This window comes from Leucoraja erinacea, chromosome 30 (assembly GCF_028641065.1).
Source record: "Leucoraja erinacea ecotype New England chromosome 30, Leri_hhj_1, whole genome shotgun sequence".
Classification (NCBI taxonomy): Eukaryota; Metazoa; Chordata; class Chondrichthyes; order Rajiformes; family Rajidae; genus Leucoraja; species Leucoraja erinaceus.
Window position 1 is genome coordinate 12,822,513 of NC_073406.1, and position 12,388 is coordinate 12,834,900.

At 38.8% G+C, this 12,388-nt stretch overlaps 1 protein-coding gene across 1 annotated transcript in view; it reads left to right on the plus strand.

Annotated features, from left to right (window-relative positions):
• Positions 1–11,648, plus strand: part of exosc10 (exosome component 10) — a 39,308-nt gene extending 27,660 nt beyond the window's left edge. The window contains exons 18-25 of the mRNA XM_055659448.1: positions 147–242; positions 2,500–2,574; positions 3,216–3,315; positions 4,775–4,848; positions 7,833–7,998; positions 9,079–9,146; positions 9,744–9,811; positions 11,457–11,648. Coding sequence (XP_055515423.1) covers positions 147–242; positions 2,500–2,574; positions 3,216–3,315; positions 4,775–4,848; positions 7,833–7,998; positions 9,079–9,146; positions 9,744–9,811; positions 11,457–11,487 — 678 coding nt within the window. The 3' untranslated portion in view covers positions 11,488–11,648. The remainder of the gene's footprint in view (positions 1–146; positions 243–2,499; positions 2,575–3,215; positions 3,316–4,774; positions 4,849–7,832; positions 7,999–9,078; positions 9,147–9,743; positions 9,812–11,456) is intronic.
• The last annotated feature ends 740 nt before the right edge of the window (positions 11,649–12,388 follow it).

The window sequence follows — 12,388 nt, forward strand, 5'->3', positions numbered from 1 at the left end:
CAACCTATAAATTCGGTTTTTGTTTCCCATTAGGTTACGCGTCATTGATCTCAATGCTAAAAGTGTCCAAAATAGCTGCTTTAAACCACTTGGCTTGGCTCTTTGAGATATATTTATTTAGATTAGGTGTTCATCTTTTTCTGCAGGATAATGTTTCGAGTAAAAAGGAATGTGAAACATGGACAGGAGCACAACAGAAAGCAAAAGTTATTTTGGAATCGTTTGAAAATCCTTTTAAAATGGTAAGCCAATTTTTTAGTGTTTTGTCTATTTTTAGACAAATTACTGCCAAGGCCGACCATTTATTGGCTCTATTTAATATCCCTTGAACTAAATTAACATTTCAGAATGCAATTGGTCTATAAGGATAATAAATAGGCGACGTTTCGGGTCGAGACCCTTCTTCAAACATTCAGACCCCTTCTTCAGAGTACACCTTGAGCAGAAGTTAGTTCTCCCCTGAAGGATATTAATGAACCAGGTGTACTTTACAAACAATCAGTGCAGGCCTTCTCCCCACTCATCTTGTTGCTGAAAATTAAATTCCTTAACAATGATCATATAATTTGATTACATGTCTCTTGATCAGTAGATACGTTATCTAGACCTCTGGATGGGTAATCTAATCCTCAGGATAGCACGGTGGTGCAGTGTAAGAGTTGCTGTATCCAGCACCAGCAGATTCGATCCTGACTGCAAATGCTTGTCTGTATGGAGTTTGTGGCTTGCGTGGGTTTTCTCCAGTTTCCTCCCACACTCCAAAGTAGTACAGGTTTGTAGGCTAATTGGCTTGGTAAAAGTGTAAAATGTCATTAGTGTGTGTAGGATAGTGCAAATGTGCGGGGATCGCTGGTCTGCGGTGGGACTTGGTGGGCCGAAGGGCCTGTTTTCCCTGTTGTATCTCTAAACTAAACACACCTATCTTGCTTCTCTATCCGTTGTACATGAGAAAGAACTTAATGGGGAGAGCTCATTTGCTTCATTAAATCCATTTTTTTCTTCTGAGGTCAACTTAGCTCAATCACCAACACGTTTATCTCCAGATGCAAAAGGTTTGGTTTCTGTTCCTGCAGTAGGACGATAAAGCAGGATATTCTGACACATTATGTGCAGTGCTGAGGAAATAATACATTGCTGAAGGTCCCATATTTCAGGGGACATGTTGAATGAAATGATTGTAGGAGGTTTAAATATTTTAATTGGTAAAGGAATTCACATAGGTAAATATGGAGAATGCATTTCCTCAGTCAGTAGAATCAAGAATATAGGCATATGATTTGAAAATTGGAAAAAAGACTAGAATGAGCAATTGAAAGTGCATTTTATTATACAGTAATGGTGAGTTATATTTCTATCAAAACATTTTCGATGGTGCAGAGTTGGAATTTTTAAGACTGTTTTTCAGTAAGGAATGCATAAAGATATGGAGGTAAAGTAGGCAAACAACAAACAACACCCTGATCTAATTGAGTGGTGGAACAGCCTGGTGTTCCACAGGATAGCAGAACAGATTAGTGGTTCAATTTCCTAAATTTTTGAAACAGGGTATTGAGGGCAATGGAGAAAAGGCACAGAAGAGATGAGGCCTGGGGCAAATCAGGCATGATCATGTTGAACGTAGCCAAGTGGTAGTTTCCTGCTCCTCTTTTCCCATGTTGTTCTTATGATTCTTCATTACAACTACCACTTCCAAAAGAGCAAGACAATGCAAATATTTGTGGTAGAAATATTCCTTTTGCCTTATTGCTGATGCAAGTATTACTTTCAAAGATGGCTTTCTCCAATTTCTAATATATTATACAGTTATATGTTCTAATGGGGTTAACAAAATATAAAGAAATGTTCCTGGGGTGTTGCCACGTTTTGTAAATCAGACCAGTTCCATGAAAATATATCCAACTTTACTTTTACTGGAAGACTCGTGTACATATGTCAATAGGACTTTTAGGCAATGCTGATGAAATGGATTTGAAGCTTCATGTGCAACCCCCTACACCATCTATAATCTCAATCATTCTGTGAGTCCCTTCACGTAGAAGGGTTCAATTGTCTGCTGTTGCTTTGTGTCTTCTCAAATCTCTTGTTGATGTCGTAACTTGAACGATGGTTTAATCAGTTACGAATAAAATGGAAAATAGTTTGCAAAATGTCAACAAATTACCAAGGAAATCTGATAAGAAAACTTACAGCTAACTTATTGCTAACACAGGCACTAATATCATTACCTGTTATGGAAAATGTTGGCATCTGCAGGAAGAAACTACATTCTTAAGGAGGTGCTGGAGGCAGAGGTAAGAAATCACATAGGCCTCCATTTATACTGCCAACACAAATATCCAACAAGTACTCCAATTTTGAAGCGAGGCGCATAGACAAACCAGGCACTCACATACTGATGAATGCATGATTTTTGTTTTCCCCCTAAAGTTAACATTTTATCTGAAAAATATTTTAATTTTTGAGTTTCCTAAAACAGCTTCAATGGTTTTCTGTTTTTAGTACTTGCCTTATGAGGATAGTAACGCATACATCTCTCAAGCAGCCAAGTTTGATCCTTCCACCAAGATATACGAAGTAAGTACCACGGGCACCTTAATGGATGTTGGTAAATTGCTCCCCAAATTCTCATTCATGGAACCGAAGACTAACTTAATGCAATTCATCTGCTGATGCTGCAAGGCACAGGCACCGTTTAAATAAATTTTGGAAACATTAATACTGTTTGTAATTTAAAGCAAAACCCAAAAATGCTACGATGATTTTGATGAAATGGCGAGAGGAATGAGCTTCCTTCGCTTTGGTGCAGGTTACATTCTGGGACCTATGGGTCAGAAGGTCAGGTTTGCATGTAGGCCGTAATCTGCAGCATGGATCTACAAACAACACATGGTATATGAATTGAGCAATTCCATCTACAGTTTTCCCAATGTTTCCTGCGTTTATAATAAATATTAATCAGTCTGTAGCTGGGGTCAGGAATATTACTGTGTTTTGGGTTAATTTTCCACAAAACCATGAAGCTGATTGTGGATAACTGTTTATGTGCACCCATTTAAGGATTATATGCTATATCCGAAATCCAATACTGGCCTAGTTATTTGAATTGATGACCAGGAGTGTTCAATGGGAATTGCTTCTCCATATTGGTCTATCATTGAAGTAAATATATATATGTGTGTGTGAGGGTATTATATTTCACACTTGTATCATTTCAGGTGAGTAACAGGTGGAAGTTGCTAAGCCAGGAATGCTTACAGAAGGAAGTCAAGCAACAAGAGAAAACCCCAAAAGTGAAAGAGACTCCAAAGCCTGCAGGTTATAAGCAACGCCTTTACTTTGCGCATTACATATGCCTGTCAACTCCATGTAATGTCTTATGGTCAGCTGGATTATTTTGTGAAACCTGATGAATGGAGTAGTTGACTGTATGTGTACACCAACATACGGTAGTCACAGGTTATATATGTGTTTGAATTCACACCTTGGGAGTAAATCATGCATGGTCTTCCTTGATGACAGAAGTAGACATTCTTTGAGCCCCTTTTTTGTATCACAACTTCATTTGTCTGTCAGCTTTCTAATAGTTACAGGTGTCCGAGGTTATGGGGAGAAGGCAGGAGAATGGGGTTAGATCAGCCATGATTGAATGGCGGGGTAAACTTGATGGACCGAATGGCCTAATTCTACTATTCCTTATGACCTTAAGGTGGTGGAGGCATTGCAGAGGATAGCTGCAAGGGACATTTATTTTTTTTGTATTGTAAATGTAGTTTAAAAAAAAGATTTTAAAAAATGGGGAATTGCAGAGCAGCTCACCTTATGGCTGGAACCTTCCTGTGCAAATGTTACCCATGTGAAATAAAAACACGGTGAAAGTCAACATGCATTTATGTTGGGTGGGATAATATTTAATACATTTATAGCTAGCATAATTTGAAGAAGGGTCTCGTCCAGAAATGTCACCCATTCCTTCTCTCCAGTGATGCTGCCTGTCCTGAGTTTTTGTCTGTCTTTGACAAGGATTAGTTAGCAGGCAGTAAAGAATAAATATAAAGAGATCATTATCAGATTGGAGCCTATGACAAGTGGGTTGCCCCAGACATTCACAATTTATATAATTGATTTAGATCAGGAGACCAAGTGCAAGATATCCAAGCTGGCTGATGATCTAAAACTAGAAGGCAGTTTAAGTTGTGTGAAGGGTGCAAAGATATTCTGAAGTATATAAATAGGCAATGTGAATGGACAAGAATGAATCGTACAGAATTTATCAAGTTTGATGCAGGGATGTTTCTCCTTCTGGATTAGATGTCTACAACCAGTCGCGGTCATAAAATAAGGGGTTAAGAGAAGTAAACCAATTTATTCACCCAGAGATTATCTGATTTTTATAAATGAAGGGTTTGCAATTAGTGCAGGAAGATTATGCTGAGGTAAAAGATCAGCCATGATTGTTTTGAATTGTGGAACAGGTGGGAGGGATCGCATTTTTTTTAAAGTTCTAAATGATAACTTCCCGACCTTAGTTTTTAACTGGTTGTATTTATATTCTAGAGTTCAATCTTGTTGTTCTTGATTCAGATTTGGAGTATTGTGATGGGCTTTTTCCAAATCCAGCTCTATCAATGCACAGACATCTCTAATTTATGGTTATTTACATGCGTACGAATCTATTGAATAAAACAGGTTTTAGGGGTATTTTTTTATATCGAGGACCCCTTGTATAGCATGTTCTGAGTTACAGTAGTTTAATGAGTTATGTCTTGTCTTTCAGTTGACCGACAGCAGGAAGAACAGGATTATGTTGCTGCAGTGCAAGATATCCCCTCAGTCAGACAGCAGGCTGCTGTAAGTGAGATGAGAACTTTGAGTCTAATTTAAATGGTACAGATTGAATAAACCAGAAGATACAACTTGTTATAATGTAGACATTTTAGTAATGCCAGGCATATGGTGGAATCTGGGAGGACATTTGTTGTTCTGTTTACCACCTCCTCGTACTTCTTGACCACCTAAGAACACATGGGAAAATGATGACATAAAGCCAGGCATTTCTGCAAGGGTAGAGATATTTGCAGGTGGCCCTTGTTGGATTAGACTTAGCATTCCAGTTTCCGCTCATCAAGAAGTGATGGCTGTCTCGGAGAATGTGCAGTGTTACAGATTTCCTGCTGAGAAAAGGGCAAATTAACTTTGCGGAAGTCTGCCCAACATCAGCCTTGTCCACTGGACCTTAAAATTGTTTATCCATGCAAGAGCCCTGTTGACTAGTGCTGGCCTTGGTTTGACACAGTTGTGGCATTGGCCATGCCTGCTGCCAGCTTCCCCAGTGAATTGGACTGTTTGATCTTCCGCATACGTCCCAGTGCTCAGTCTGGCAAATCTGATCCTGAGCTTTTGCCCAAGTAAACCAGCACAAGCTTGGCAGTTCTACGTCCACATGCATATGATGAGTTTATTGTCATGTACATGTACTTTGAAATACAGGTACAATGGAAACCTTGCTTGCAGCAGACTCTCAGGCACTTAGACTAAGAAAATACACAAGAACATAAATTAAGCAACATCTGAAATAAAAGAGATTGTGCCACAAAACAAGTGTTTAGTACAAAACAGGTTCAAGATAGTGTATGACGCACTGTTCCATTGTTATCGTTTGTATGTTTAATGACTAATATTTAATGTATGGCTATGCTTTAAAGAGAAAAGGTTATTTAATGTTTGCTGAATATTTGTCAGTCAGACTGTGCTGCACTGGGCCACTGCCAAGTGTTGAGAGCCAGGCTCCCTAGCCAGAGATTGAGCCAGACTCCACGCTGCAGAGTAAAGTGGGTGACGAGTCATTTCAGAGCAATGAAATGGCTGTCCCATTATCCCAACCAGAATGTTATTTATAAAATTACCAAATAGTTTGTTGTAAAGTGCTCTTGCAAGTTCAAGAAAGAAAAGGATAAAATATGTTGATGCACCAAGGCTGGGAGCGAAAGTAAAGCATTTGCAAATCTTGGAAACCTGATATAAAAAGATAAAATGCTGCAAACACTCAGTATGTCTGGCAGTATCTGTGGGGAAAAATGGAATTAACGTTTCAAATTGAAGATCCTTCATTGGAACTGGGAAGGTGAGAAAACAAGTTACTTACAGAGGGATTATCTCTGGTGAGGTCAGAGTTGTCCATGTGATTCCCATGTTTGTTGGTTACTAAGGGTAGGTAGCAAAGTGAGAAAACAAAGAAAGGGATACCAGAACAGTGAAATGCAGGTCAGAGCATTTTCTGGTCCTGAATCTGAAAGAAGAATTCTGAAGTGCCAGTGCCCGTGGAGAGAGAAAAGTTGGGTTGGTGTAACAGATGGACAACCTAACAACTGGTCAGTCAATTTTGCTACGATGCAAACCTGCAGATACCTGCAATTATTAAACTTGATTTTGAATGCCAACGGTGAGATGCTGTTTCTCAAACTTATTTTGAGCCTCGGAACAGTGCAGAAGGCTTGGAACAACGAGTTGGAAATGCAGTGGAATTGGGTAAGATTTCACTCCAATTCTGATCGTCAATGATAGGAGTTTTACTGTAGGTGGAAATTTCTTGCAGAGAGTAATGAACTTAGATTGGAGGTGCCCTGATCTGCCTTCCAAGACCCCTCTGCCTCTACCAGTTTTAAAATCAACATATTCATCCAAACTTTATCCTTTGATCTGTATAAGGTTTGTCATCAGTTTTTGATTGATAGATTTGGAATGTTTCCATGTTTTGCTATTGTAAATTTCTAATTAAAGATAACCACGGTATCAAGACCTTTGGAAGGAGTATTGTACGATGTAGTATAATTATGAAATGAATGGCTGTTCCGTTCACATTATACTTATCAGTAAACTTCCTAAAATAAGCTGAAGCCCAAAAATTCTAAAGATCACAACCAATCTGGCCACTCATCAAGAGAGCACACATCGTGTGGGGTACAGGAGAGTTACAGGAGAGTTAGGTGGCTAACTCGCCTCTCAAAGAAAGAAATAAAGAAACAAATTGTGTCCTGTGTACAGAATGCTTCCATAAAGTTCAGAGGTTCTCTTGGCAAATGCTTGTGGAGCCTCTATCGTTTATTCTGTTGTTATACCTGTGTCACAATTTCGGTCGCTTAACATATTCCAGTATAAAGCCATTGTTTCTAAATTTAATGGCCCTGTCCTGGTACAGATTCTTCTTGTTGTGTCCAGTATTCATTGTCCCATTATCAGTTTTACCTGCTCCCCAGTTTAGGTGGGTCATCCACAATATAGCCTTGCTCCCTGTCCTTGATCACCCTCTTGTTATACTCTCCCTTCAATTTGTTTTCGTTTGACCTGTTTTGTCTTTCTTGAACGCAAAGATTGTGTGACATTGTATTGTGCTTCTCCTTTTCATCCCTTTTTCCTTGCTAACGACTAGTCCGTTCCAATCACACCCTCAATATTTGGGATTCCAATTTTAATTTGAACAATGATAGATTCTGTTCTTCTTCAAGATGTCTCATTCATTGATTTGTATAGAATGTATCAAGCACTTTTACTGCCATTTGTAGGCACTAATTTGACAGGTGGGTTTCCATGTCCAAAACTAAGTCCAATTTATTCCACAATTATTGCCAGGCTGTGTTCTAGGTAAACATAAGTTGGAGAACTCAATGATCTTTGCCCTTTTTTCACCCATCCCAATCTTGTTAAATGTTGAAAAAGAAAAGGTTATGGGGTATTTTTGTGTTCAGCAATACCACAAGAGCAGACTTTGAATGATTGGGACCAGACTTAGGATCTGCATATATTGAATTTCTTAACCATGTGTCTCCATATCACAGATGGCAGCAGACCAGCAAATGGTGAAGAGGGAACAAGCAAAGCGCAAACCAGGAGGTGAAACAACACCTCCGGAAAAGAAGCGTAAACTTGGAAATGAGAAGCCAAAAAATCCCAAAAATGTCAAACCATTCGATTATAGCAAGACTGATTTTAAAGTATTTGCAGGTCTGTTGTGGCTTAATACAGTTTAATACTTTTATGGTTAAAAAAATGTTTGTAATTATGTAGAAAGAATTGCAAAACAATGATTTATGTGCAAAAGCACCAATCAGCTCTCTAATCAACTAATCCCATTCACTGGATGGAACTTCATCTGGTGCTCCTGTACTTTTTTGAGCTAGAATGCTCCACTGTGAGCACTCTATGATTTAACAATATCAAGTTCAGATTCCAACAATTTTAAAGATATTGAATACATAATCCAGGCAAATGGTAAGCAGTTTTAGGCATTAACGACATTAACTTATTGGACAAACAGAAATTGGCTATCATGAATGTGCGGTTCATTGTTAATTTGGTTTCAGTTGTTTAAAGGCAAGGCCTTTGAATCAATGGGTACTGGCTTTCTCTCTCGTCTGCACTGGGTCAGGAATGCTCTAGGATCAATGCAAACTTGTTTTATTTCAAATGGATTAGCACTAGAGGAATTAGGATTGGTCATAGCCATTTATCCAATAAGAGAGAAAGTAATTTAAGGATTTCTGCTTTTGATTACAAGCCTTGATCCTTACTGGTTTGTTTTCTTTCTTTGTGAGCTTATATCTGGCAATGTCGAGCATGTATTTGAAAAGTGAATGATCATATCTTGTTATATTTGTTCACCTTGTATATTATTATCTTGCATCATCATTGTGTATAAAATGTTGCTGCTTCCTCCCATGACTGGTCTTTAGGAATTCCAGTGCACAGAATCATACAATTGTGGCGGTTCAGAAGGAAATCGTTGGGAACATGGTGTTAATTAAAATGGAAAAGTAACCATTTTGGACAATGAACAGGGGTATAACCAGCGTTCTTTCTCCATTTTGTATAGTGAAACTAACATCAGGAACAGAGGTGTGTGTGGGGTGAGAGCTGCTTCTACACATAAACAAACATTGCGGGCAATGTTATAGTATGTGCAGGAAGACAAAATGCTAGAGAAACTCAGCGGGTGAGGCAGCATCTATGGAGCGAAGGAAATAGGCGACGTTTCGGGTCGAGACCCTTCTTCAAGTATTTTACAATAACTATCCTTCCTTTCAGCTGGAAGCAAGTCTAAAGAATCAACACAGTTTGATCCAAACCTTCAAGCAGACATGCCTCAAACTAAGGTAAAACCATTGCTAAAAGCTGCAACATTTTCTTTATTTACTGTTGATTGAGATGGCTTGGAAATTTTTCTTGAACCAACCTGTCAAATAGCCTCAAGAGCCACTTGTAAATGCATTGAAGGCTCAGAATTTTAAGCTTCGTCTGTTTTTCTTGGAGAAGAGAAGACTGACCAATGGCATTTTAGGGAGACATACAAAGTTATGAGAGGCATAGATGGGGTAGATAATAAGAAACATCTGGTCAAGCACTTGAATCACCAAGTCATAGTAGGATAGGTTCTAAATGCTGGTAAAGGGGCGAAGGAGCTAGATGTGTACAGGCATGTAATGGTTGGCATGGGCGCCTAAGCTGACGTGCCTTTACCATGCTGTATGGCTCTGACTTTATATCTCAGAGTTCATCACCAGTAGTCAAACTTGCATTTCAATCACTGGTTTAGAAAACCTTAATATAAATTTGTTGAAAACTTTCTCTTAGATACTGATTTCTATCCTAGTGTGACCTGCTATTTCCAGATCATTTTAGGAGACACTTAAATATTTATAAAATATATGAATTATCTTTACACTGTTCCAAAACATCTTTCTTTCCTTCAGAAAACGGGAAAGAGGAATCGTCAATCAGCAGGAAGCAAGAGCATGTCCTTCACAAGCAAATCAGAAAGGTAACAGTGCACTGCTGCTAGTCCCAACAATCCAGCAGTAAAATCCCAGCCTTGCAGCTACATTGGCGGCATCTCCAGGTTTATCTCTCAGCAGGAAGAACATAAAGGAAGCTGTGGCTGTACCATGCCAACATGCAGTTTTCGCAGTGCAGCCACAAACATCGAATAATTTTTGGACTTATTTTAAAATATGCTGCTATCTTTAGATGTTGTTTCATGTAAATGATACTACGAGCAAAGGAGTAGCCATTTAGTACATTATACAAGGCCGCAATTTTAACACGGACACAGTTTAAGAGAACAATTGCTGGCTTATGGCCTTGCTGATATCAAGGTATAAATGCACCCACTAACTTAAATCTGCGAAAATATTCATATAAATCTTTAAGCTGCTACTTTGGAACATGCAGGAGACCTCTCGACAAGTTGTACATTCAATTTGATCACAACCAGCTTGCATGTTAAATTCCTTCACCTACTTTTAGGTTTAGCTAATTATCATTGTCATGTGTACCAACATAATGTGAAAACTTTGTTCTGTGTGCTGTCCTGGGATATCATACCACATATAAGTATATACACATGCAAGGTTGTGAAAAAGCTGCAGGGAAAGTGCAAGATAAAAAAAAGTGCAACAAAGTTGTTGAGGACCAAGAATATATCTTAGCTTGTGAAAGAACCATTCAAGAGTCTGATAACAGCATTAAAGAAGATCTTCTTGCGTCTGGTGGAACATACTTTCATATCTTCTGCTCGACAGGAGAGGAGAGAAGAGAGGATGACAGGGTTGGGTGGTCCTTGAAGATGTTGGCTGCTTTCCCAGGGCAGTGGGAATTGTGGATGGTGTGCAGAGTGCGAGTGGTTTGCGTGATGGACTGGGTAGTGTCACAACTCTGCACTTACTTGCCATTACCAAATTGTGACATATTCCAATATGATTAGGCTTTTTATGATATATCTGAATAAATTGGTAAGACTTATTTGAGATATGGTGGATTTCCACAGCCTTTTTGAAAAAGTAGCATTGGTGAACCTGCTTCAACATAGCATCAATTTGGTTGGAATAGGGGAAGTTGGTGGTGGTATTTACACCAAAGAACGAATTACTTAACCCGCTCCACCACTGATAGACAGGAGTGTATACTCCACCCCATTTTCTAAAGTCGATAACCAGTTTCTTCATTTTTCTGATATTTAGGAAGAGATTATTTGCCTGACACCATGCCACTAACCTCTCTTTCCTATACTCTGCCTCATTGTTTGAGATTAAAGTCATAGCTGTGATGTGATCTGTAAACTTGTAGATGAAGTTAAGAAGAATTTGGTGGTACTGTTGTGAATGTATAGGAACTATAGTAATGGGGCTGCATACACAGCCTTCCGGCGCACATTTGGTTCTTCATCCTTAAAATCTTTGCTTAACACATGTCGCAATTAAAAAAATTCGGGTGACCCTTGGACTTTATAGAGGATTGAGTCCAAGTTTGTGTGAAGAAGTGTTTTTTGACATCGCCTCGTAGTGTCAGAGCGCAAATTGCAATTTTTTGTCTCTTGCCTTACACTCTTAGGTATTTGAAGTTAGATTAGTTTCTTTTTAACTGATTTTGTTTTCCATCCTTTCTCCACCCTTCACCCCAATATGCAGAGGTTTCAGGCACAGTTGGCCATCAAGATAGAAAATTGTGCTTGGAATATGCCGAGTTGAACAAAGGCACCATCTTTGTCGACCGTTGCTGTTTCCACGTTGATATTATGTATTCAATTGCTTTTAATTTCTGGGACATCGTTGCACTATGTGAAAAGCATTTTACAATAAATCTTTTGCAAAATTGTTAAATTTGGCTTTGGGTAATTATTAAACTATACCATCAAATTCACACTTATCACATGTAGACAACTAGGACTGTGCAACTATTATTGTTTTAGCCAAGACAAACCCTCCTTATGTTTGAGAGAATAAAAGTTCCAATCATATTTCAAGTGATTGCCAAGGGAGTTGTGAGTTGTTTCCTTGTTTATTGATGATGCTGGCAAGCCAACATTAATGCTCTTTCCTAAAGCCACCTTTGAAGGTAGCAATGAACCACCATCTTTTTAACACCAGTCAACATTGAGTGGTGCTATGATCATGCTAAATAGAAGAGACTTGCATCTAGTAGTCCAAAAATGGACATCCATGAGGTGGTGCGAATCATCAGCTGCCTCATCACCACAATCTGGAATCTTCCATTGTAACAATGAAGCCAGGGTATCTATGCCGGTTTGATGCGGATAAGCATCATGCAATAGACAGAGGAACGTGATACCCTAACGGACGAATCGGATTAAAGTTCTGCAGTCCAATCCTGCTACATGGAATGTCTTTGATCTGTTGAACCAAAATCCTTTCCTACTGATATCATACCTTAACAATGCTTCCCCACATGCTTTAACTTTGTTGCCTATTCTTCTAAATGTTGAATACCCTGGAATATAGTTCCGTGCTTTGGTCATCTAGCAGCCAAGAAAGAGTCAAGAGTGTTTTATTGTCATATGTCCCAGATAGAACAACAAAATTCTTACTTGCCACAGCACAAC